Source organism: Gasterosteus aculeatus, chromosome 4 (genome assembly GCF_964276395.1).
Source record: "Gasterosteus aculeatus chromosome 4, fGasAcu3.hap1.1, whole genome shotgun sequence".
Classification (NCBI taxonomy): Eukaryota; Metazoa; Chordata; class Actinopteri; order Perciformes; family Gasterosteidae; genus Gasterosteus; species Gasterosteus aculeatus.
This window is the reverse complement of record NC_135691.1, coordinates 6,250,498-6,276,481: the sequence shown is the minus strand read 5'-3', so window position 1 is coordinate 6,276,481 and position 25,984 is coordinate 6,250,498. Positions and strand designations below refer to the sequence as shown.

Genomic DNA, 25,984 nt, shown 5'->3' with positions numbered 1-25,984 from the left:
TTGCAGGAATTTTAGCGTGATATTTAGGGAGTTGACAGGAGCAGTCCAACTCTTTTTTTAGAAGGTACAATCCTTTTAATTCCTTCATTTCTTCGGCAGATCATTATTATTCAAATCACATTCTGGTCCACGCTCGCCGCCGTATCAGCTACACCTGCTTAAGATTCTTTCCCCCTGAGCTCACGGCATTTAGTTGAAGATGAAATCTGCGTATTGGGGCTTTCCCGTTCCTCACTTGGCTTTCAGACGAGCTCGTTTGTCTGTTGAGGTGTTGCTGGCGCCTCTTGTGGACGTTAACTTTTGGACTCCGCTGGCGAAGGAGCCGATGGATTGACTTGGGACAGAGAGTATGCAGCAGTTATAGAGAGCAATGGGATTGCATGTGCAGAGGTGTGGTCAAACTCAACATGGGAAGTGAACTAATTATATTTATTTTATACTTTATGAGAAGGATGGCATGTCGCTTAGTGGGTACACAGGGTTCAAAGCAGCAGAGTTTTGGTGGATGTTCATCACTTTACTTTTGCAAGGATGTCTAAAGCGTCCCATCTGCTCGGCGAGCTGCTTGGAGATGCCGCGCGTGCTCAGCATGTAGCCAGCGCTAGTTCCAGGTGTTCGGCATGCGAGCAGCTGCTGTTCGACCTCCCACATGAGGCTGGCTACTTTACTACCAAAGAGGAGCTCCTTCATCCCCGAGAGACTCCGTGCCTCCGTACCCCTCAGAGTCCGCGTGATCAGTGCACTCACACACACACACACACACACACACACATTTATTATGCTGCTCTGCTTGAGCAGTGGAGGAAGCCCCTGGGAAATCAGCCCCTTAATGCATCTCTGATGCAGACTTAATGAGAATTTAGCACTTCACGGATTTCGGTGCTTGGCGAGTCATTCTTTTATTAGGTTGACTTCCTATTTTGGGAATTATCAGCGAGGAGAGCTGGACTGCATGCAGACCAACAAACACATGCACACACAGTATATATACGATCCACAGACACAAAAGTTATGTGCTGTGTTTCAGCTTTACTTTTGTTTAAGTAGTCGCATGAAAGCTAAATACGTTTTTAATCTTCCAGCGTCTCGTTCCTCCTCACGTCTTTTGCATTCTCTTTGATTTCCTGTGGCTCAGTGCTGGACGCTTTAGAAAGAAGGCCCGCCTTGTTCTCTCACATTTTCGTGTACCTTCCCTACTGTTGGTCTATATTTGGATTGTTTACAGTCTCCCTCCCACCTTCCTTTTTTCAGGCCCCGGGGAAACCTGCCATTGAGGTGTCTCACTTCCTGGAGTGGATGAGCCTGGAGCCCCAGTCGATGGTTTGGCTGCCCGTCCTCCACCGCGTGGCCGCTGCAGAGTCGACCAAGCACCAGGCCAAATGCTACGTCTGCAAACAGTGTCCCATCAAGGGCTTCAGGTGGGCTTCAACGTCGTACTGGCCACGGTGGGCTTTCTCACCAAAAAGAAAAGAACAAAGAATATAAATGTGAAATATATGCACGTAGATCCCCCCAAACAAATTAGGTGGAAGGTTATCATAGCGTTATACTTAGAAATAACAGTACAGTACAAGAAATTACTAGTAATTTGAATTAATTCAGATACGTGGGGACATTGTGACAATCAAAAGTTAATCCTAATAGTGGCAGATGGTGTCGCTGCTCACTAGATAAAAACTTGTTGCTGGAATTAAGATGAATTTAAGATAAGATCAAGCATCATGATTGACGCTCCGTGACAGAAAACTCTCCTTAAAAAATATATATTGCAACAATTGTGCAACGTGTACAGATGATGTTCCTCACCAGGTTAGTTTGCTGTACCTGCCTGTCGCAGACGGATGTGTGAAAAAGCATACAGGCATCATGCACCGGCCCTTAATTCTTTGCACATACGCACAACGCAACGCCCTATCCTGAAAAGTTGTCTTGCATCCGTTTAGCCTCTCTGTTGTATTGGTCTCGACAGGTATCGCAGCTTGAAGCAGTTCAACGTGGACATCTGCCAGACATGTTTTCTAACCGGCCGCACTACAAAGGGAAAGAAGCTGCACTACCCCATCATGGAGTACTACACACCAGTAAGAGGAACACGATCTACGGAATCCAAGTCCAAGCCTCCAGGGACAAATTACACTCCGCTGTGCTCCAAAAAAAATCCTATCTCCAGATTCCTGCTGCCTGAGCTAGATTAGCCCCGTTTCCAGCGTAAAGTCTTTAAATGTACACCGTCGGGGATGCTTATACTGGCTCATCCCAGTATGCAGAGATTGACTGCCACTCAACAAGAGCATCCTTTTCGCCTCACGTAGTACGCACATAAAGTGCTGTTCCGAGTGCAAAGTAGAGTAAATTCCAAAGGAAAAGCTTTGAGTGCTGCAGAGTCGCCTGAATGTAAATGTCGAGATAGAGAGGACGAATTTCAGATGAGGTCATTTTGAAGAAAGCAACATGTCTAAGAAGTCTCTTAAGCGGTGTAATTAGTGGCCAACCTTCCTAACAATGCCACCTCTCCACCCTCCTCCTCCTCCCCTTAAATCACAACTCCAGACCACCTCAGGAGAGAAGATGAGGGACTTTGCCAAGACTCTGAAGAATAAGTTCAGGTCAAAGCAGTACTTCACCAAGCACCCGCAGAGAGGTTACCTGCCGGTGCAATCTGTGCTGGAAGCCGAGAGCTCGGAGACGTGAGTCCCACACGATCACGAGACACACAAACACAGACGTCTCTCTCTGTAGTCAACTATCTGATCGCGCTCTCCCGTTCAAACACGTGGGAGGGGGGTTTTGGCAATTTTTTTATTTTCGGGGGCATTATTTCTTGCTTAGATGAGTGGTAGGGTTCAGGATTAATATAATATTATTCCTGTGATCTCAGTCTGGCTCAGGTACTCTGCTCACACAAGCGAGTCTCACCCGAAGGGGAAAAAAAAAGGAACAACGAGACAAAAATCCATGAGATCATCAAGAATCATAGCCGAGGGCTACGACAGTACCCAGCGAGATTTAGCATTATTACGGGTCCATATTTTTGGCCCATTTAGTCACAGTAAGGTCAGCTTTTATAACCTCATAAAATGATTACATGACTCCAGTGGTTGGAGCCAAGTAAACGTGTTATATTTTAGATTACTGTAAAATTATTACTGTTGCTTTGATGTATAAGCAGCATTTTAAGTGTTACGGCTGGTTGTAATATAGTGGATATAAACTTTTTCTACCCTTTGTGGGGTAGTTTTAGCCAGAAGACACCCTTCAAAGGACTTTTAAGATAAATCTGAAAGTTATGTTTGGAACAAAATAGGGAAAAAGAAACAAGACCTCATTTTTGCTGCTGATTGTTTGTATCCCCATAAGCAACTTTGGATGTGAGACTGGGTTTTAAGGCCAGTTTGAAAAATCATTTTAACCGAAAAGCTTTGAGACGATTGCCGATGGTTCCACAATCGCATATATAGTGTCTACCAGTATTCAGCCAAAGCATGCTGGAACGTCACTGATCACCACTTATTGGTCATAGTTTCCTTCTCGCCAATGCCACACGTCCACAGTATGAAAATATAAACATCATAGAAACCATCAAAACAAACAAGGTGAATTCCTTTCTTTATGTAGTATAAAGCTCTGTATAAAGAGCCGTTTTCTATCAATATTCTTGGTGTGATTAATCATCCTGTGTTCTCCACTGTTGGTGTTATTGGTGTTCATGTATGCTTCAGATCTTATAGAAATATACAAACTGTGGTAAAGAGTCATGGAAAGTTATTGCATGACTATGAAGCATCACAAGCCAACGGTGTAGGAACCCGTGGTTTAATCAACATAAATCACATTGTTCACGAGTAAAACTCTCTAGGCAGGAAGTTACACGTGTAAATCAAGTGTTTTTCAATAATGCATCATGCAGACTTTGAGCTTCTGTTGTTTCCAGGCCGTGCTCCTCACCCAAGCTGCCTCACGCGGACACACACAGCAGGATTGAACATTATGCCAGCAGGTACGTGGCCCACCGTGCTGCCCATCGAATCACCGCCTCACTCTGCTCTCTCCAGATCAACTGTTTCTTTTCTTCTTATCCACTCCGCGCCCGCTTCTGCCTTCCTCCCCATCCTCTCCCTCGCCTCTCCTCTCCGCTCTGTGGTCTTTGCCACACACTGATTGAAGTATTGATTTGGCCACATTGAACTGCAGGGTAGAGACTGTACTGCCCCCCCCCCCCCCCCCCCGCTCACCCTCCACGTGAACACGCATAAGCACAGCAGAATGTAGGTGCGTCCGTGTGTGTGTGTGTGTGTGTGTGGAGGTCGGAGGGGGTATATCGTGCCTAGCGGCTTGTCACTTGCCAGGGCAGCGGTCACCTGGGAGCTGTTGGTGCGGATTAGTGTCGGTGTGACAGGTTATAAACAGGGGCACCGCACTGCACTCTCCCACAGCGCTGCAGAGGTGGATACGCGCACATTTCCTCTGAGCCTGAAGTATGTGTGTGTGTGTGTGTGTGTGTTGTGAGCCATTGTGTATTACTTCCCTGAGACTTGTACACAGCACTGCTATACTCACTGCCAAAACACAGGGAACAGACAGCAGCAACAGAGCAGGAGAAATTGTCCTCTCTACCCCTCTCATCACTCCCGCTTTTCTTTCTCCTCTTCCCCGTTTGCCTTTTTTTTTTTGGATCCCCCTCTTTTATTGTCTCCCACCCACACATGTATGTCTCTCTCTCTCTCTCTTTCTCTTTTTTAAATGTCATGTTGTTCTTCTAATCCTCCTCCTTCTTCTTCTCCTTTCTTCTTCTCCATCTTCAATTGTTTTGAAGTCATTTTGGTCACATAAATCCAGCCTCCACCAAAATAAAACCAAAGAAGAAGAAACGGAAACGGTGGGATTTAGTCAAAAGGAGACACGTTGTCTGTTGAGAAAACAGAAGAACAACAGCTCCTACAGCTAAATGTATCTCTGAATGAATCAGCGGGGGTCTTTATTCTATGATCATAGGGCTTTGCATTCAGATTGTGTCTTAAAACACTCGTTATAAACGGCCCACAACACACTGTAAGTGTAACTGTGAGCAGATGTAAGAAGGGGTTGGGATGTATTTATTTGTTTACAAGCTACTGCTCATGTGAAGCATCTTTTACTAGCGTAGGAATAGATGATACATGTTATCTAATATAACATTGTTGTATTCTCATATCATCATGTTTTTTTAGCACATTTACGGTACAGTTTGAAATGCCGAGCCTCAAGCCCATTCTTTACAACTATGCATGTTTTAAATGTGTCGTGCACACAGTGATAACAGCTGGTCACTGATGCTCAAGCAAATGTTACTCAAACAGAAGTAAATTGTGACTTTGTTTGGGACGGTTTTCAGGCACCAATCCGGTGCACGTAGTAGCTTTGGCAGTTGGATTAACTTCAAATGATGAAGGAACACGTGCGGCTCAATGACGTGTTTTCAATAACAATGGCACACAACTATGAGTTCTTATGTTTATATTTATAGTATTATTGTGAGTGAAAGGATGAACAAGAGGCATTTGTGCGTTTAAATGCATTTGCCGTGTATATTGCTCTCTGTTTTTATGCAAGAGAATAGAGGGAAAATGTTTTTGTGTTCGCCATCCGTCCGGTCCATTCTTGTAAACATGATATCTCTCAAAGGCCCAAAAGGAATTCCTTTAAATTTCCCCCGAAATGTCTGTTTGGAGTGAAGAATGAAATTAATGAATTTAGTGGTTAAATGTCATTACGACATTGCTGAGCACATTTTTAACCGTATCTTTTCAATCAAATAAAATGGGGAATTGGTGACGTTTGGCTCATGGATTTAAAGTGGAGGCCTACAACCCGCCAGGCAACAATTCTAGTTGTTATCTTTTCAGTGGGTAGTTCATTAAATTGCTTTCATCCTGCGGGCCAAAAAGACATTACACTGGCTTAAAACCAGTGCTGAATGAGTTTGTCCTGCTCGTCCCATCATGATCGGAGCATAAGAGCCGACGGAGAAATCTGTCATTCTAATTCCTTCCCCGTCTTAACCATCCGCTCACTTTGAAACCCAACGGGAATTAATCAAAACTGTCAGAGTCAGAGACATTCTTCCCCTTCTGATGACATATTAAAAAGGTATGCGTAGAAGTCTGTGGGCGGGCGTGTGAGGGAGTAAGTGCCAGAAAGCCCTTCAGCCAACAAAGGGTGTACGAGTTAATCCATGTTAATAACGTAAGTCCCCAGTCGTCCCAAGGGAGGTACGATATTTGATGTCTGGGGTTAGAAAAGCCAGATTTGCAGACGTGTCAAACACTGAGAGACTGCTTCTGTATCCGCCTCGTCTCTCTCGCTGCGTCTCGCAGCCCTCCTCCCATGTCGAGTTCATTCCTTTCATCAGCGCTGCTTTGACATCTTCTGGTGGATAGATGGGAGGAAGATTCTGATAAACCTCTTAGAACTGTTAGAATGTCTCCTCTCTTACCCTCGCTCTCTCTCTATATATACCTCGCTCTCCCGTTTCTCATTTCCTCTCCCATCCATTCATGCAGGAAGCTAAACACGCATGTATGCACACGGCACCCGCAGACACGCGCCCGTGCTGCTACTTCCTATTACTTTCACGCGCTCTCATACGGTGCCTTTCTAAGGCTTCAGGTTTGTGGAGGCTTTCCGATGAACAGTATCCCGGGTTGAATTACGAGCGATCCAAGAGGCCGGACCCCCGCCCCGAATAGAGGACATGGATAAATCTTAAAAGTCTCTATTTTATGGTGTCATCAGACTCTGGAGAGAGACAGGATGTGATGTGGAGACCCCTGACAGCCTCTAAATCACTCACCCCTCCTTCTTCCGCCCTTCAGCTGACGACACACTACGAAAGACGATGCGGCGTGTGTTGTCTGTATGCGTGTACTGTGTACTGTAGAATACTGCAGCGCTTCACCGCCGCTTTCACGTAGCACACGTGGGCTTGTATTTATGTATGTGCCGACGCGGGGCAAGCCACATTTGCATCGTGGCTTTGATTCTCTGCGCTGTTTAATTACCTCACTGGAAGGAGAAACCCACCCTTTGATCGCCCGACACCATTACACATCATTAGCGTGTGCTATTCAGAGGAACTGACTGTGTGGCGTACTCACTTCCATTCAACCTGGATCTTCTTCAGATCGCATCTTCCTGCGTGGCTTTCTCAGAGGGTGTCAGGTAATGGGTAGCATGGCGTCTTGAGGTGTGCACAGTAAATGCGGGGAGGCGGTTCAAGGGTTTTTTCAGAGGAAGAGAGGGTGTAGTGTTAGTACACAGTTACTGATACATGCTTTTACAATGTATCACTGGTGACACAAATGCATACACATAGGAAAACCCTATTGATATTTGTTGTAATAATATTTTTCCTATGTATTAAAGCCAGGACACACCAAACGAATGCAGCCAAGTGAGGTTCAAACCACTCAAATTTCAACTTTAGTGCCAAAAAGAGTTTCACACTTTAAGTGTCACAGGATGTGGTGGCAGACCTAAATTCAAGTGAGTTAAAAAGCTGGTGTACATTCTAGAAATATATTCTTAACGAGAATAACGACCTGGCGGAGAGTGGATGTATCCAGTCTAAATATTGTGTTTATCTCATTCATCCCTCTCTTTAATTGAGGAAATAGGTGTAATATATGTGAAGTGCTTTAAAATGTTCCTCATTGACACACACCCACACACCACAGCAGGCGCCGGCCTCGCCACTGGGAGCAATCGGAGTTCAGCGTCTCCAATGTGTTTTTTAATTCAATCAAACCTGAAACAATGAAAGCAACACTAGTTTTGTTCTCGCAGTGAAACAGCTGTCGTGATGCAGAGCTACGCACGCTGTCCTTGGTCCTGAAAAGACAGGCGGCGGCGACTCACGCGCACCAGCACTCGCTGTCCGCGGTGCTGCAGAGCCGCACATTGTTTACCTTTTCATGGCTGACAGAGGGAGCACCAGCTCTGCCTCCCTGCAGTCCTGTCAGTAGAATGTTTTAGATAGTTGAAGCACTAAAAGGCTACTGGTTTAATTCAGAGTACTTGAAAGCTAAACTGCACTGATTGTTTGTTTTATCCGGTGTTCAAAGAAGCGTATCTCCCCAGTTGTTGAGGTTTTCAATCTGTTTTTTGCTTTTCTCTGACTCATCCACTCTCTTGTATTTCCCTTTTGTCTGTCTGTCTGTTTACATGTGTGTGCGTGTAAATGTGTGCGTCACTTGTGTGTGTGTGTGTGTGTGTGTGTGTGTGTGTTTGTATGTGTTCATACGTCCTTAGATTGGCTGAAATGGAGAGCCAGAATTGTTCGTTCTTCACGGATAGCCTGTCTCCTGATGAAAGTCTGTGAGTATGCTGCTCACTCCCCCCTCATTACAACCACGGCCCCTCATTAGGAACCAATCAACGTGTTTGCACGTGTGTGTGTGTTTGACGACGGCGCAGAGAATCGGTAACACGACAGAAATACTAAGGCACATAATGAAAATGAACCGCGGCGAGCAGCGGGCGCACAGTCCCCCTTCATCATGCACATGCCTGCTGTGATTAAAGTCTGCGGCTCCGGGTTGATACACAAAGCCCCGCTGAGGAGGGAGAGGCGGGTGCGTGAGTTAGTAGGAGGCATGCTGAGTATCGGGGCGGTGCCGAGGTGAAAGTAGTGAGACGAACGGACGTGTTTGATGTGAACGAGTTGGCCAAAAAGGTGAGTCGTCGTTTTGGAAAGTGGTTGCACAAAAGCGTGATGGTTGGTTTGTGTGTGTTGACCACACTTTAAAGTGAAGCTTACATCACAGCAGCTCTGTGCAGAGTGTTGGTAGTTACGGTCTTTTACGGAAACAAGCGAGTTTCTGTGTGTGTGTGTGTGTGAACTGTGGATTGACGCCACACTAAAGTTTGAGCCTTAGATAATATTCCACCACTTCAAAGCAGTGCAGCACTACTTTGGTGCAGTGCTTTTTACTCGTGGAAAGGTGCCGTGGTTGCCATGTGCATGTAGTGAGTGTTGCATGGGTGGAGCTTGGCCACACAAATGTCTGTATTTGCATGTGGGTAGCATTTAAACGTATGTGTCCATGAATCAACGCCTGAGAGTGTCTCCTGCTCCCGCGCCAGTATGTCACGTTGTTCTTAATCTGCAAATCCGTCCTCCTGCCCGTCAGTGTCTCTCTGTGGTTCCTGCTGCACGGCTCTGAACATGCCGCTGTGCTATCTGGGCCTCCAGCTGGTGTTTGGCAGGCATCATACTGTTTTCTGTCCTGGGTCATGCTGCCCGTGTGTGTAGCCTTCACCCTCCACCTGTGTGCCTTGTTGTGAATTCACTTATTTGCCTATTTCTGGGTAATGGTCACGGAAATTACCCTTTGATAAATATATATATCGAAAAGGCCTTCAGTCATTGATAAGTGGGTCCAAAATATGAATGTATTATTATTTGTTATTCCTTTAGGAAACCTACTTCAGTGATTTAAAACCAACTGTGGTGAAATATATAGCGAGGCGTAAAGCAATGTGCGTAAGTGGAGACAGTAATTACAAGAGTTAGAAAGATACCAACAAATAACTGCATGACCTGGAAAGTTAAATAATTAGATAAACATTTGGAAGAAAATTAAATCCAATCTTTTCTGAGGAATACCTATGACATGAAATGCTGAGATTCACAGATATGGTGGACATATTGACAGTGGAGCGTTAAATAGGCCTATAAATACCTCTGTGATGCATAATTATAACAATAATACAACTATTTGCCTCATTGCCCAAATCATAACAAATAAATTATAAGGAAATATTATTTCCAATAAAATTTTGTTTGTCCATCTTTTATTTTCAATAACTTTTTTAACGTTGCGTGGAGCTTTTCATCGTCACACCGTGAACCTGGAATAAAACGCCTCCGTCGGTGTCCCATCCAACTCCGTCCAGACTCGTTTGATCGCGTCTCCCCCCTGTAATACCTTCCCTCATGCTGCACGCCTCGCCTCGCTCCGTCTGCCCCCCCCCCCCCCCTGCCGTCCTTGGCTCTGCTTTGCGCTGCTGGTGGCTCAGTGTGCTGTCTCCTGTGTGGGGGACTCAGGGATGAAGATCAGTACCTCCTGCGTCACTCCAGCCCAGCCCTGGATCATGACTCGCCGTGCGGACAGCACATGCTGCTGGCCAACCTGGAGCACCAGGACAAGGAGCAGCTGCAGTGCACCCTGGCCCACTTGGAGAACGAGAACAGGTCGGTGGAAAAAAAAACCCGGGGAAAAAAAACACAAAAATAACGTGCTTCAGAACATGCCGCCGCCGCGCAGGTTCCTTTCTTGATCGGTTCAGCTGGCGGAGTCAATACCGTGCGTGCTTGTTTTCACACCCACAATAAATGCTAAATGAGATTGATTACACATCATCTGACATCATCTTTACGAAATGCATTACATTTGGTTATAGATTTGAATGACATTTAGATCAAGGCTTTTTCATAAGGCTCTAAGCCGAGATGTAAACGGTTGGTTAAGGGAGTTATTTTAATCAGTAAAGCTCCAGAGGCACAATAAAACAAACATGCTTATGTGCACCCGAGGCACTGCACTACTTCCCGCTTGACGTTCTGTAAAATAATGTGTTGATAACATGGACACACAAGACTTTGACTTTAAGGTTGTTGGTGTCCTGCAGAAGAGGACAGGAGAAGTCCATTGTGTATTGACTCGTGTGATAGAAGCAACTCCCCGAGAGCTAAATACAGACGTAAATGCCTAAACTTGAATGTATTGTGTCCTGGTTGTTAAAAGTATTTTCCATAAATGGAGCAAATTCGTTGGTAAATTGGGTACCAGAGGGAACCTTGATGATTCAAATGAATAATCTTCTCGTCTTCAAATTGGTTGTGACCTTTCCGCGCACACGCACAGCGACATCCAGCCTACGCACACACAAACACTTGTGCCCTTTGGGTGTCTGAAACCTTGACCCAGCTCAGTAATGAGCCCGCGGTGTGCTCTGTTGTCCCTATTTCTAACTTTAGTGGCTTCTGTAGCTTAGTTTATAGCAGCCGCTGTGGCTCTCGTGTGGATCATATCTATTAAAAAAAATACACCCGTACGAGAAACAAACACCTTTATCACTGACTTTCCACCTTCTTTTCTGAACTAAAAGTATACAATTAACTTTGTTTTATTAGCTTATAACTTTTACTAGGGAATACTAGTTCAATGCCTTACTTTCTATTGAGTTCCAAACAGGTCAGAAGAAACAAATTCAGAGGAGAAAGAATATGTTTGTATTTGTATGTGTATGTGTAGGAGATGGAAGACAAGATGTATTGCAGCTTACACACAAAATGAAGATGATTACTGTGTGCCCCAATGTCAACATCAGGTGATCCCCGTGGTGGATAAATACCTGCGGTTTTGTTTACGTGTTCTGCATGCTGCACCAGCCTCTGAGCCTGACGGTTTCCCCTCCATCTGTCCTCCACTGTGGGTCCTCAGGGTGCTGCAGAGCGAGTACAGGAGGCTCAAGTGGAAGCACGAGGAGGCGGCGGCGGTTCCCATGCTGACCGAGGCTGGAGAGGGCGGCCCGGGGTCTCCGGCGGAGGGAGGGCAGCAGGACGAGGAGCTCCTGGCCGAGGCACGGGTCCTCCGGCAGCACAAGACGCGTCTGGAGACCCGCATGGGGATCCTGGAGGACCACAACAAACAGCTGGAGTCCCAGCTTTGTAGGCTCAGGGAGCTACTGCTACAGGTAGAGGTGGGGGAGGGTGTGGGGTGTCACAGGGAGAGTTATACAAATGCGGTATTTAAGTACAGGTTTATTTTACTTGCAGTGGGTATACGTTGCAATACGTTTTAGAAGGAAGCGTTTTTTTCTCCACTGTAATGATTTCACAGATGTTATTACTTTGTAGAACACCAGCCTCAAAATGACAACGGTCAACCTCATCATCAGTAAATATTCCTGTTATGTTGATGATGGTCTATGTTGATGGGAACTGGTTCTTAGGCTTCTTTCCCAGTCCGCTGAAAGCTGGTTCAGTCACAATGTACATCACTCCAGGCATTCTGTATTGAGAACCATTATATATTTAAATATATTTTGCTGTTACTTATCTACTTTTAGTGAACCCTTTTATTGGGCATGGGTTGTAAAATATGAAATATAGGTCAATAATAGTAAATATACAACAAAGGATACCACATGTAAAAGAAAGCCTCAACTTTAAATGAGCAAAAGGCTGATGGAAAACATCAAGGTTATTTTTAGGTATGATTCTAACTTCCCAGGAACCAATAGTGGGAGAAGTGGCAGCTTTATCTGAGCAGCTTAAAGCATCTGGGTGTTTTTTTTCCCACAAACTGGATCCCTTCTAATCTTGCTCTTCTGTCTCTCCAGCACTAGCAAACCCTATTTAATAAAGCTGTAATCCAATCCTTATATATCAGATTTAATGTAATTTATACATTCCTTATTGCCAATGATTTAAAGATTTTACTGCTTGCTTTAAAATCCTTGCATGGTTACACAGCTGCCTATATCTTTGACCTCCTGTTTCCCTTCGATCCTGATCTCTGCTTAAGATCCTCTGGTATTCTTCTACTATTGGTAACTAACTCAATGTCCACCTGTAACTAAAGGCGACTCGGCCTCTGCTGTCCAAACGTGGATCCTAACGCGTGCACCATTAACAGCATCTGCTCTGATGAGGCGTTTGCATCAGCTATATTTTTAACTGCACTGAAGGGCCGACACAGACAGTCCATTGCTCCTGAACATTTGCATGCATCACAGTTTGTACATCCAGTGCTTCGTGTAAGTTCAGTGCAATGTATAAAAAGGGAAATAAGACATGTGGAAAAAACAGACAATGCTGCTCTGAAAATGTAAATTGTGAACTTTGACAGTATTCTATTGCAAGATATGAATACCAGTGGGGATACAGAAAGTGCAGTATAGAAAGAGAATAGGCCTGGAGACACACACACAGGGGTTTACTGCAGTCTAAAGGAAAGGTGTGAGAGTGCGATAGATAGCAAAGTCGGAGCTGACGCACACAACGAGAAAATGTAAATTGTTAGACGCGGGAGTTCAGATGTAAATTGTGTCACTGAATAAAGAGTGAGCGAAGGGACTGACGAGGGAGAAAGACACTTAAAAAAAAGGTGCTGGATGCTTCTCCTTCACATTAGGGACTTGGACAGTAGAGGTGGGGGAGGATGTACAGTACAAGGACACATTCATAGGTAAAAGAAAAGTTCTCCCAGGACAATATCACACTTTCATTTCCTCAAAAAAAACAACAGTAAATCCTGCCTTTGTAGTCTGTGTTAGTTTATGTATGAATTCCTCTCAATCTCTGCAGACACCCCAATTTTACTGCAACTACTGAATTTTCTGAATACTCACCTCCGAGTATTACCACAGTGTTGCTGGCGCATATGTGATATTTCGGAATAACCTGAGTTACATTATACATCTTAGTGATTTGAGACTTTCCACCACATATTTCTGTAATTGTGCCCTGAAATTCCCTCTCTTTTTAAGTCTATTAGAGCACAAATCACAATGACCTGTCGATCATTTTTCATAATTCTCCTCGGGGATACCAGCGGGCAGCCGTGAACTATAAATGATATCCTGAAAGTCAATTTGTCTCTGCAGCTTAAAACATGATGGATATGAGCAAACATTGGGCTTGAATATTAACGAGTGTTTCCTAAAAACAGCCCAAAGATGACTCGGAAGCCAACGGATCAGAGCCGTCAACCCTGTCTTCTCCCGTCTCCGGAGGCGGTCGTCACGGCGAGCCGGCCAGCAGAGAGACGACTGACACCGAAGCAGCAGGTCAGAGACGTGCAGCCGAGGGCTGAACGTGGGCTTCCCCTCCCGTTCCCCTTCCTAACCACTCATAGAGGTGCAAACTTCTGTGTGTGTGTGTGTGTGTGTATGTGTCAGGAGACGATATCGAACGCGAACAAGATACGGTGCTGCAGCTCCAGGAAGTCATCGAGCAGCTGAGAAACGTCTTCCCTTCGGAACCGGGTGAGTCCTGCAGGAGGCCGAGCACCCGGTCCTTCGGGGGACAGACTCTTTACACCCGCGGGAGAGATAGAGAGGAGGGGGAATGTGTGCTGCTGTGGGTTGATGGGGGTGAGAGGGTGAGAGGGGGGGGGGGGGGGGGGGGCACTGTCACACACCGTGCAATCCGTCCCGTCAGATTTAAAACACAATTTGCTGGGCAGTCCGAAGCCTTTAGCTTGAACAAAGAAAGGGATTATTCTAATTACGGCGTCCTCCGTTAGAACCAACGACAGTCAGTCTTGTGCATGCATCCCTAAAATTGTAAAGGCTTTTTAATCTTATTTTTTCCCCCTCTCTCTGTCTTCTTCTTCTACTTTCCTAATTTCAGGCACCACCTCACACATCTAACCCCGAGTGGGGCCTGGAGTGAAAGCCTGAAAGGAAGCCCGATGGCGGCGGGAGGAGCTCCACGCGCCGGAGGTCGGGCCAGAGTAACAGCAGGCACGGCGACCGCTGCGAGCAGCTATGACACCCCCGAGCTAACCCTCTACTGGAATCTGTGCACTAAAAGCCTTTTTTCGTGGCTCACTGGCTCGGCCAGTGCTGCGCTTCGTCACTTCGCGCCGCGTGCTGAGGAGCCAGAGGAACGTTTAGCAGCAGGTCAGGGGAGAGGCCGAAGCGGGAAGGAAACATGCCCAGCCAAGACACTGTGCTTACCAGTACCTGTGTAGTTATTAGAAGGTGTGAAGCTTTATTTGTCCACAGCACAAATTGGACGTTCCTTAGGGAGAACTTTTAAGAGAAATAGGGAAAAAAAAGGAATGGGAAGAATCCCCCCTCCCCATCCCTCCCTTGTTTTGTCAGAATGCCTGTATTGTCAGTGTTTATTTTCTCCTTGAATGTGTCATCATGGTTGTTCATTTTGAAGGGAGGTCAAAGCGCGCTAAAGTGAGCCAGATCAGGCGGCGGGCCGACTTTAATTCACGCGGCTGCGGGGTGCATATTGTCAGGGAGTTGACAACACCCACAACAAGCTTATTTACTTTGTGAGAGAGATGCATCGTCTGTTTAAAAACATGATTTATTTAAGACAGCCAAAGTGCCCGCTAGCGTAGCGCCTCCGTACGCACACACTGTGTTCCTCTAATCCTTTCAGACTGCTCGTCGCTCTCATTGCTCCCCTCTTCTGTGAGTGAGCCCTTTACGCTCACAAAGAGCCACTTGCACTCGTGTCCTTCCACACACACACACACCGTATGCTGCTACATTCACACTATTCTCACTATTTACGATGCTCCCTTTCTTCATTGGGCGCAAACGGCTCATCGCATGATCGACAACACCCCCCGTGCTGCGTCACTGACAAATGCCGACGCGTTTGTCCGTTTCGTGCCAATTCATGTGGTGGCCGAAAGTGGCTTTTGTTGGGCAAACACACCCGCCGATGGAAATTAGTATGCGCCCGTCAACTCTGGGACCCTCTCGTGCGGTGTGCGGAGAAAAGACGGGGAAGGTGCCGCAGGCGATAGTCCTGCAGGGCTGAAGCTCGCTTTCTCTCCAGGCCGCCGTGCCGATTCCAGGCGCCACGGGGGGTGATAAAGCCCCCCCACACCCCCCCCATAACCAGGGCCTATGTAGACATTGCACATACGAAGTTATTGATTCCACATGCCTGGTTCTCCCTTTGCGATGCATGCTCAGTTGCTTTTTGGGGTACAAAAAGGCCGGTGGTGCTCGCATTGCATCAGGGTTGTTGGGTGCGATCTGTCCATTGACGTCGCAGTCATTGAATGCCGTGAGACCAAACTGAGTTCACGTGAAACCAGAGTTTGACTCTTCTTTTTCACATTGCAGGAAGGAAATTGCATCGGGAGTGTGTGTGTGTTTGTGCCACTGGTACTGACTGGAACAGGAACAATGGAAACATGTGAGAGAGAGAGAAAGAGAGAGAGAGCAGAGCATCCATGCGTTGAAAACATTTAAATAGGGCTTTTGTGTCTGAACTGTGGTTTCCAGGGTGCTGGGAGGAACCAAATATCTGACCGATGCAAAAAAAAAAGATGGACAGTTAAAACAATCCATCCATTGCTACAGGGCTGGTGGGACTGATCCACTTTGATGGTCCTGCAACAGCGAAATCTCCAGAAAACCGGATGCCTGAAACAGGCGGACCGTGGCCGCGTTTGCCTCATTCTCATGGAAAACGGAGACATTAGGAATTCATCTAAGCCCTTAAACGACACTCTGACCTCACGCGTGTTTCAAACCCATGTGCTGCATTAATTACAGACGAGCCCACCAGTCACCCAGCGCTCATGTTTAACACAGCATCCTCGTCGGCACCTCCTGCCTGTTACTTTTGATACTGTTGCTAGGGAACTGTCCCCCCCAAGGACGCGGTTCCACAGGTTTTTGAGTTGGAAAGGTGATGCTGCCGCTCATAATACAAATACTGATTGCCTTAGGGAAGCGAGAGAGACCTTCTTTACTTCCATCTCCACTGAAGCCCGTTGCCGTTCAGCTGCTGGGGATAGTCGTTAGCATCAGTTGAATCCGTCTCCGGCTCAGTTACGATTGTTTTCTGGTGAAACGCTCAGAAGTCGGAACAAAGAGTGACAATGTAGCTCAAGGGTGAAAACAATAAATAAAGCCGTCACAAGGAAATGTTTATTCATAGACATTTATTTAATGGTATTCATACATCTCATCACAGATTGAAGATCACTTTTAGCTCCATCGAGAACGATGTGACAGTGAAAAGAAGAAGCAGAAGATCTCCCCACGGGGCCGCCTGTTAACACTGCTCCTGTTTGTTTAAAGGCAATACACATGGATGAGGCAGGTTGAGCTAAAAACAAGAGGTTCGTCCCCACACCTTCCCTCTGCTGCCTTTTGACACTAGCGTCTAGAGGATCCTCGACGGCCGTCCAGCTGCAGCTCCCCACGTCCCCGGCGCCCGTCGAAAACAGACCTTCTGCTCCCCGTGGTGTGACTCAAGCCGTTTGATTGGCGAAAAACGTCTCCCTCGCGGAGGCACGAGTCCCCCCCCCTCTCCCCCAGAGGACACTGCTGTCTCTCTGGGCTTCTGTTACTGCACCTCGCCATCGTTACTCCACCGCCTTTGTTGCACTGCGTCGTAGCTATCACGCATCTGAGCTTCTGTGTCACCTCTCACATCTAACCTCCAACACGGTGTTGTTAACACTAATACATGTGTACACACACACACACACACTCATTACTGGTGTAGCTTTTTTTGTTAAGATCACCATTAATATACCTCATTAATCATTGAGATGTTTCTTGTTTGGATTCCATGTTAATGTCCACCGCTCGAACACTTCTCGCTGTCTTTTCTCTGGAGTTTTTAATCTGTACAAAAGGTTTTCTGACGAAAGGCTTTTTACTGTAATAACAAGTTGGGTTTCTGGCTGCTTTTTACTATTTGTGTACAGTAATAAAATCTTTGTATTTGACAAACTGCTCGCCTGGCTGTGCTTTTTCAAGTGCCTGCAGTTTTCCCTGTGAGAACTGAACAATGAAACTCGACTCAGAAGGGGGCCCAATGCACCCTGTTTATATTCGGGCTTGTGTGCGATCAATTTGTCTTGTTGTGACTTGGGGTTTAGCCGTTTATCCCTTTCCCATCGCGCTGTCTCAGCATAAGATGTATTCATCTGTCCCTGTTGTTCTTCGGCTCTGCACAAGACAATTCCAACCCGCGGGTCTATTCGGAATGGGGGCCACCGTCTCCTGTCTTATCACAGGGGTCTTTGTTCCCTTGGCTTGTGCTTGGGCCTGACTGGCATTTGACCTTCCTGTCCGACCTTATCCTGCGCCGATTCTGTGCTCGCTACATTATCTTTGCCTGTACCGGTGGTTGCGGGATCGCTATCTCCGTCTCCTGCTTGGTTATCCGGTTCACCCCGCTCGTCCTCGTGAACCTTGACACTGTGTACATTTCCCTTATCTAACCTCTCTCCTCCCGCTCTCCCGCTCTCTGGCTCTTTATTACCATGCTCTGCTTTCCCGTCCCATCCCACTCCCTCAGTCTCAGCTGGGGTGGGTTTTTCTTCTCCGTCGTCCATCTCACTGTTTTCTGTCTTTTTACCTACTTTGGTGTTTTCTTCGGTTGCTTTCTGTGAACATTTTGCTTGTTTCTTCCCGGCTGCACTCTTCGACTTGCTCCCACCCGGCCCCCACTTCTCCTGTGTCGTGTCCCGGTAAGTCTTGTTCTGGTGGACCTGCATGATGCGTACCCTCTCACCAAGCTTTTTCAGTTCCTGCCGGACAAAGGGTTTGAACGTCGGGTCCAGTTTTTCCACCGTTTCAAAGTCCCTCCGGGCTTCATCCTTGTTGCACAAAGCGGCGTGCGCTTTTGCACGTTGATACACAGCCTTGAAGTTACCTACGGGAGGAAAACGGCGTGGTCTCATAAATGGCTGAAATATTTAGGACCTTGTGAGGAGAAGTAAACTATGGAATGACAAAGTAACGCCCCCCCCGGACAACAGCGGTGAAACGGAAGACAGACAAAGCCGAAGGCAAAAGTTGGAGGAAAGTAAATGGAGGGAAAAGCAAAGCATAAGAACCACCATTTCGCATCAGCCTCAACTATAAATAATTCAGTCACACCAGAAACAAAGCAAACAATGAATTCCTTTCTGACTGCGGTGTCCGTGAGTGGGTGCCGAGGGAATGAAAGAGAGACTCGACAATGTGGTTGTGAATGTTTGGTTTCTCTTTTTTTGTCCCCTGGTAAACAGAGAGATCAAGGATTGTTGCTGCATGAAGGCGGGCGTTTGCTGTGGGCCGGGCGCTCGCAACGCATCGTTTCTCTTAAACTCAAAACTAAAGGTGTGCAAGAAAAGAGAAAAAAGAAGAAAAAAAAAAAAAGGGTGTCATCTCCCTATTTCTTTATCAAACTACACCCTTTCATTTCCTCCGCCGCCTCAAACTCTCAAATCGACACTAACCGCGTTACCTTTGTGTTTCTTCAGCAGTTTGCCGTTGAGCTCCACCACTTGCTGGTATTCTTTGAGCTCCAGCATGCACTGGCTGAGGTTGAGGGTCAGCGGGAGACACACTTTCTCCAGCGAGTCCCGGTCCTCGCCCCGCGGATCCACCTGGTGAGCACAGAGGACAGAGGTCAAAGGTGGGTGGGTGGGTGGGTGGGGGTCGTCTATAGGAAGCGATGGACGGCGGAGGAAACGTTGGAAGGAGAATGAAAGAGCGTGACGGCCGTGAGTGGAGGTGTAGAGGATTGTAAGGAAAGGACAAATGAAAATGGAGGGGGGGGGCGGGGGCTTGAGGAGGGAGTTCGACAGCGAGGGAGGAAAGGAGCACATGCGTGTGCTGTCACGGTGAAATCTCTCCGCTGTTATATTTAGCACTCTCTCTTTTTTTTTCTTCTCTTTGCTCGCTTCAATGCCACAGCTGTTTTTTTTTGTAAAAAAACCCCAGAAAAGAACCAATTCCAGATAATTATTCTTTACAAGTCCCAATCCTTTTGTCAGACTACTTTTTGGCGCATGCAATCCTTTCATCAAGCTGAATGGAGCGAACTGTGAATACGGTCAGAGACATTCCTCCTGACGTCCACCTGACACACAAATAATAATGCTGTCATTATTATTTGTGTGTTGTGCGCTCACACGACTTACACATAATCTAAGCAGTCGCACTAACCATATTCCGAAGGACGTCCACGTACTCTATGGCCTCCTTGAACTTTACAGAAGCCTCTTGGAATTGGTTTTCTTTAATGAGGAAGTTTCCTTCCTTCTGCAGAAACATGACAAGCCGTAACATCTGCTGCCAGTCCTTCTCCTCCTTCTCAGCGCCGCCGCTTGGATTCATCACAGAAGAGCGTTCTTCCGCTTCGTTATCTCTTCCTTCGGTTGGTGTAACCTTATTTCCCCCGGGATCCTCTTTATGGGGTTCAGCAAAGATAATGGATGGAGTTTCGGATTCACCTTTGTCTCCCCCGACTTCAACTGGACTCTCTGCTGCCAAACTTTCACTCGTCTCTTGTCTTTCATCTTCTCCCTCCTCCTCGTCTTCTTCTTCTTCTCCCTCGTCTTCATTTTTCTCCTTTTTCTCCAGCATGTTCCAGTATTTCTCCTTCTCTTCCCAGTACTTCTCCTTCATGGTCTCTGACAGGGCTCTCAGCTCTCGATTGATGAGGGAGGCCAGCGTGACGTCCAGGTTGACCACCATGTGGAAGTCCCTGCGGGCTTCCTTCTCGTTCCACACGGCGGCGTGGGCCTTGGCTCTCTTGTAGTAGCCCTTCACGCAGTCTTAGAAAAACAACGAAACAATGCATGAGAAAGATGAGAAAGACCCCAAAAACTAACCTTGAGATAATAAATGATAAACCTGCGCTATCTGCTGAAGCTCAGGGGCCAATTTGTCTACATTAAGGACAGTGTGGAGGTCTTTACTGTCAGTGTATATATATATATATATATTTCTCGCCAGCCCTGAGCTTGAAAAACTAAACTAAAAATGCACACAAGCTGCATCTTATCTCTGCTGAATCTACATGCCGCTTACTCGCCGAAGACTTTATTCCACTCTTGTCTGTCTGTTAAGTATGAAGGAAGCATACAGAAGTGAATAATCACATTCTCCAAAGTGTCGTTCTGGTCTTTTAAAACAAGTGGCTGCACATTCTAACACACATAATCGCGGCGACTCCTCTGTTTCAGCAGAATCGGCTCATGTGCTTGGGTCAGATATCCACTGAAGGCTCAATTTCATTTCACTTCCCTGTTCGCTAAATCTTCCTTCAGCCAACATCTGAACCGATTCCTTTGTTGCCTCTGGCAGAAGCTGAGACGCCCATTGGGCACTTTTCTACAGAACAGCTGGGCTGAAGGGATGAAACAGCAGTAGTAGACAGTCTGTCTGAGTTTAACTGAAACAGACATCATGGGTTTGATGACAGGAGGAAAGCACCGCACTAGCGCGAGAAGCCATATAAAGAGGGTAAAGGGAAAACTGAAAGAGGAGACAAGGTGATGAAGGGAAAGGTGGAGTGATGCTTGAGATGGATCCCAGCTCAACGAAGAACACCCGTTCACCCTTGAACTGGTTTACACCCGTCCTCCTGCCACACAGGCCTGCACAAACATCACTGCGCCACACACATCCACGGCTTCTCCCGCTACACACACACACACACACACATACACGCGTGCTCGCACAATTTCAAAGCTAATACCGGGAATTGTGGGCTGAGGGACGGAGAGTGAAATAAAGGCTTCCTCGCTGGGTGAAGGGCATAATTCATAAGGCTTTGAAGTGGAGACTACGCCAGCATGTGAGCTCCTTGAGGATTATGTGAGTAACCGCGGGCATGACGGCACAATGCGCCCCAACCCCTAAAACCCTTTGTAATGTCAGCCATAGCCCCCCCCCCACCCCCACCTCCCTGCACACTCCCCACCAATACGCCGCTGCAGCCGCTGAAATGGAGCCAGCAAGGACTCTACCCGCTCAGCTTCTTAAAAGAAATGATTGTTGAAGTCTCTTTGTTCACATCCAGGGTCTGCAATTATGTAGAAGCACTTATTTCGACTCATTACTGAGCAGCTTTTCATATACATGGTTACAAAGAACGCGTTGACATTTTGGGCAACACTTTTATTAGCTTTTTTTGGTTCGAAAAATAAATTGTTGCCACTCTCCTGCAAATCAAAGGAAGGTTAACCCAGGTGAGGGTTAGTTTAGCTTAGCATGAGAAAGCAGATAGCCTTGATTTTCCTAAAGGTTAAAATACATTGAAGTGTACTGATTCATATGTTATATCTTGTTTGACTTGAAAGGTTTCCCTCTGACTCCATTGATTATGCCGAAATGAGATAAACGAAGCTAAACTGAAGGCATACTAGTAGACCTCTACAGCCACGACACTTTATAATAAAGAGGGAAAAAACAACTAATTGGCACGACTAGCCTGCCTGTGTCCAGAGATGCCCCCAAAAATCTCCCTAGCAACACCTTAAAAGCTCACCATCAACGCATTATACGTTGTTTATTAAATCAGAAAAGGTTATGGGTGTGACGAAGCCATTCAACTCTCCTCTGAAATGGTAAAGAAAAGTTTCAGCGCCAAAATGAGAGTGAATTAGTTATCAGAATATAATAATTCAATCTGGCACACTCCAACTAGGCTTTTACCTTTGTGTTTCTCCAGCAGTTCGGTGGTGTGCTCTATAACTTCATAATACTCCTCCAGCTCCAACATACACTGGCAGAAGTTCAACTCCAGGGGGATGATCATTCGACCCAGATTAATGTAGTCTATGTCCCCCGGCATCTCCTGTACAGAAGGAGGAACAAGAGCGGAATCAGCTGGGTTTGCTGGCATCTTCTACACGTTTTAACAATTTATTTTAATTTGGTTTGAAGACTCAAACATGACGTGTCTTTGGGACAATGAAGGACGGGTTACTAGCGGTTTGCACACAGGCCAAATAAACAGTCCAGTCTACTAAAGATGAACGCACGGGAAGGTTTTTTTTTATTTTTTCCAAATCCTGTAGAGACTTAAGTCCTCCAATCCTGATAATAGGCTGACACTCAAAATTTCTCATGCATAAATTTCCCTCCGTTACTCCTCCACCCTTACGTGCTCCTCTCATGTTAGACAGTGCTCCACCGCTCTTCCTCCCTCTTTCCTCCGCCAGCCCCTCAAGCCCCACTGCCTGTATTCAGGGACGCAGCGAAGCAGGAAAACAGGAATCTCCCGCTGGAAAAGAGCGTGAGCTGCATGTCCCCAAAAAACCAGAAGACCTTCTCGACAAGCCTGAAAGTCCCTCGTGCTGCTCCCTGCACCACACCTTTGCTCCTCGAGGCCTTCACTCACTCTGGACTGGACTGTTTTCAGCAGCAGGACGGCCTCCTTGTACTTGCTGGCGGCCTCTCTGTACTTTGTCTGCTTGACTAACAAATTGCCCTGCATGTGGAGGATCGGCACCGTCTGCAGCTTCTCGTCCTTTTCCATCATCCACGACTCTCTTTGGTAGGACAACGGGTCTCCCACCTGAGAGACGCAAAGGGGAGAGCGCAAAAGCACAAAGAATAGTCAACGACTCCACTACCGGAGACGCAAGAGAATGAACAGGTTGCAGAGAATAGCTTCGGTGGAAGGAATGTCAGCATTGAGGAGTTGACTTCTGCAGGGATCCCCAGCTTGTTTTGCCTCCCAGACACAGTTTTCTTGGTGACTCGTAGGAAATATGTCAAGAAGGACGAGCGCACGTAATTAGGAGAGAATGAAAACAATTTTCAAAATAAAATGTTTTCGAGAAAGGAAATGAAAGTGAAACATACCTGCAGCAGCTCCATGATGAATATAAGTGACTGTGGAGTTCTCATTAGCTCATCCAGCTCTGGGAAACCCGTGGAATGATAGTTGAACATATTTCCCATGCCGCACATGTGTCTCTGGCCCTCCAGCGGGTCTTTCCCTTGAGCGATTAGCCTCATTCCTTTGGACACGATGGGGTACAAGCCTGTGTGCTGCAAAATGAACCCATCAACCAACGCGTAAACAGGTCCGCAGCAACACATGGAATCAGTTAACCAATCAGTCAGAGGAGGAAAACACAAGAAATGGCGACAACTTAACTTGCAAATAACCATTTTTTCTCCAGAAGGGAAAAAAACGGCAGGCGTAGCACGCATTGCTCTGTTGTATTTATAATACTGAATGTGTAGGAGGCTTCGGAATTTGTGTGAATCAACATGAAGAGTAGAAGCTTCCCTTCCTCGCTCATGAGCACTCATCGTGGCCTCTTGTCTGTAATTCAACTCACGATGGCGTCACACCAGAACTCCGCCACCTCTCCGATCCTCATGGACGCCAGCAGGGTCTCCCAGACTTCCATTTTAAACATCTTTCCAAAAAAGATCTCCGCCGGCCTGCCGGCCAGTCGACTGTCGTCGATGACGGTTCGCTCAAAGTTGTCCAGCAGCGTCTGGAAATGGAAAACCAGCTTGGAGGGAAAGAGGGAACAGGTGGACAGGTTTTAGAGGGGAAAATAATTAAATGGAACATTGTCAACAATACATAGATTATAAATGTAACCGTTTCTCCTTATATACACATACAAGTTACAAGTTTTACCATTGAAGAATGCAGGGTTTTTTTATGTTTTTGAACCTTGAACTGTTTCTGAATGAATTTCTGTGTTTCTGATGGTTTTTCAGAAAAAGTAACTCAATGCTGTCACATACGTCAATCACTTCCTGTGTAATACACACATGCTGGTTTTCATCATACGTGTTCCATCTGTTTGTGCTCATGTGACAGACCTACAAAGCCGTCAACAGTCTGTACAATGAGGTTGTCTTCATGCAACCTTCTATTTATAGCCTGACAGATTGTGTATAATGGCCTGATGATTGTAACCGGGAATCACCTCACCGATGAAGGAACACACACACACACACACACACACACACAGGTAAATTAATGCTGCCATCGTCATGGAAAATGTCTGTCACTGTGTCATGGCCTGGTGCCATATGGCTGGATCTGACATGGAAGGGGATAAAAAGTCAGAGACCAACGGATCAGTGGATGAACTAAAACTCCGGACGCGGTGCCAGAAACATGTTGCAATTTGGTTGACCAAATGTTTGCTCTGTGTGCGAGAGCCAGATACAGAATAAATTCCCTCACTTCATGAATAATTAAACGGAATATAATTGAAGTGGGCAATACAACAAATGGCTACAAGTAGACCAGGAATATTAATACAAGTCACAATGTATCAAGAGCGCACGGATTAACTGTCTATCGCGCTGAATGGAATCTGCATTCTAGGGAATCAGATGAACTGTGACTCGCTACCTTTGTCCCAGGTGCAAAGTGTGGCAGCGGTCCGGTGCCTCCCGCCAGAATCTTCTTCTTGACTCCTGGATGCTTGAGAAGGTACGTCTCCTCCATCGTCTCTCTCTGCCAGAAGAGTGGGTCTTTTGGAGGTCCGTTTGGTCCGCTCCGCCTCGTTCTCCTCGGCTTTCTGATCAGCCCAGTGGAGTCTTAGCCGGTTAGCTGCTCTCTGACAGATGGTGGGATTAGACATGGTTTGGAGGTGCCCACTTTAATCTGAGGAGCTAATCTCTCGCCCGCCCTTGCGATTGGTGGGCAATCCCCGCAGGGAGGGGGAGGAGAGGCCGGGAGGACCACCAAGGAACACCCAGATGACTTTCGAACAAGTTAAGATCATTCTGGAAACTAATCTGATGGTTTAGTGATCAGCTGTGCGGTCACGGTGCGAGATTTGTTACCTACTTTCTAGTTTAGGATTCCTCCATAAAACATCAGACAATGCCATCATGTCTTCAATTTCTGATTACTAAAACAAAGAAAAGATGCAAACACACATTTGAGACTCTGGAAAGTTCATTTTTGGCATTTTTGCTTAAAAAGCAAGTGATAGATTAACAAAATAGTCGTTGATTAGTGTTGGCAAACTAATCAATAAATAGACTAATAATCTTAGCTTTATAGTGAACAGGCAGCACTCTATGCAATAACCTCATGCTAGTCTACAAAAATAAATCTAAGTACTTTTCTCTAAGCAAATTATTAGTCAGCTGCCATTGGTTAAAACATTAAACGTGACACTCATTAAGTTCGAACTGTGGAATATTTAATTGTACAGGAGTACAAATACCACACTATGAAAAAAGTATTGCATTTTATTGATGAAGATGTTTATGTAGACTAATTTGGTCCTTTATATACTGTTGGGAATTTTTCATTTAGAGCAATGCATCATATTCTATTCGAGCATCATGTTTGGAATGTGCCGTCCTTTCACTGCCACATGTCTCTAAAAACTCCACTAACAGGTCAACGGTCCTCAGCAGCACCATATAAATCAACCAATCACATTGTACCAACGTCCCCATAGCAATAAACAGCGTCCTTATCTCATTTCATGTGGAAATGCTTAAA

The 25,984-nt window shown here is 46.2% G+C and overlaps 2 protein-coding genes across 5 annotated transcripts in view; one reads left to right on the top strand and one right to left on the bottom strand.

Annotated features, from left to right (window-relative positions):
- The window catches only part of drp2 (dystrophin related protein 2), a 112,901-nt gene extending 95,411 nt beyond the window's left edge, over nt 1-17,490 (top strand). For 2 of the 3 annotated variants that reach the window (XM_040173951.2, XM_078100620.1), the window contains 10 exons: nt 1,252-1,418; nt 1,970-2,081; nt 2,551-2,687; nt 3,932-3,997; nt 8,287-8,352; nt 10,085-10,231; nt 11,484-11,736; nt 13,716-13,833; nt 13,945-14,031; nt 14,399-17,490. In XM_040173951.2, the coding sequence (XP_040029885.1) occupies nt 1,252-1,418; nt 1,970-2,081; nt 2,551-2,687; nt 3,932-3,997; nt 8,287-8,352; nt 10,085-10,231; nt 11,484-11,736; nt 13,716-13,833; nt 13,945-14,031; nt 14,399-14,418 (1,173 nt within the window). In that variant the 3' untranslated portion in view covers nt 14,419-17,490. The remainder of the gene's footprint in view (nt 1-1,251; nt 1,419-1,969; nt 2,082-2,550; nt 2,688-3,931; nt 3,998-8,286; nt 8,353-10,084; nt 10,232-11,483; nt 11,737-13,715; nt 13,834-13,944; nt 14,032-14,398) is intronic. The other variant, XM_078100621.1, reaches the window with a different exon arrangement.
- Nucleotides 17,062-25,808, bottom strand: LOC120817584 (uncharacterized). 2 transcript variants are annotated; one of them, XM_040173953.2, is made up of 8 exons: nt 24,875-25,808; nt 23,835-24,014; nt 23,350-23,538; nt 22,883-23,059; nt 22,195-22,336; nt 19,699-20,309; nt 18,995-19,136; nt 17,062-18,418 (listed from the first exon to the last, which is right to left on the bottom strand). In XM_040173953.2, the coding sequence occupies exons 1-8, from the start codon at nt 24,968-24,970 to the stop codon at nt 17,772-17,774; spliced, it is 2,184 nt and encodes a 727-aa protein (XP_040029887.2). In that variant the 5' UTR covers nt 24,971-25,808; the 3' UTR covers nt 17,062-17,771. The 2 variants fall into 2 exon arrangements, with proteins under 2 accessions (XP_040029887.2, XP_040029888.2); XM_040173954.2 differs by having other exon boundaries at nt 23,350-23,531; nt 24,875-25,081.
- Between the last annotated feature and the right edge of the window lie 176 nt (nt 25,809-25,984).

Coding starts and splice junctions, on each gene's coding strand:
- LOC120817584 (XM_040173953.2), bottom strand. CDS start 24,970: ATGGAGGAGACGTACCTTCTCAAGCATCCAGGAGTCAAGAAGAAGATT. Junction 24,015..24,874: donor ACTTTGCACCTGGGACAAAG/GTAGCGAGTCAC, acceptor TTTCCCTCCAAG/CTGGTTTTCCATTTCCAGAC. Junction 19,137..19,698: donor TGGACGTCCTTCGGAATATG/GTTAGTGCGACT, acceptor TGTGCTCACCAG/GTGGATCCGCGGGGCGAGGA.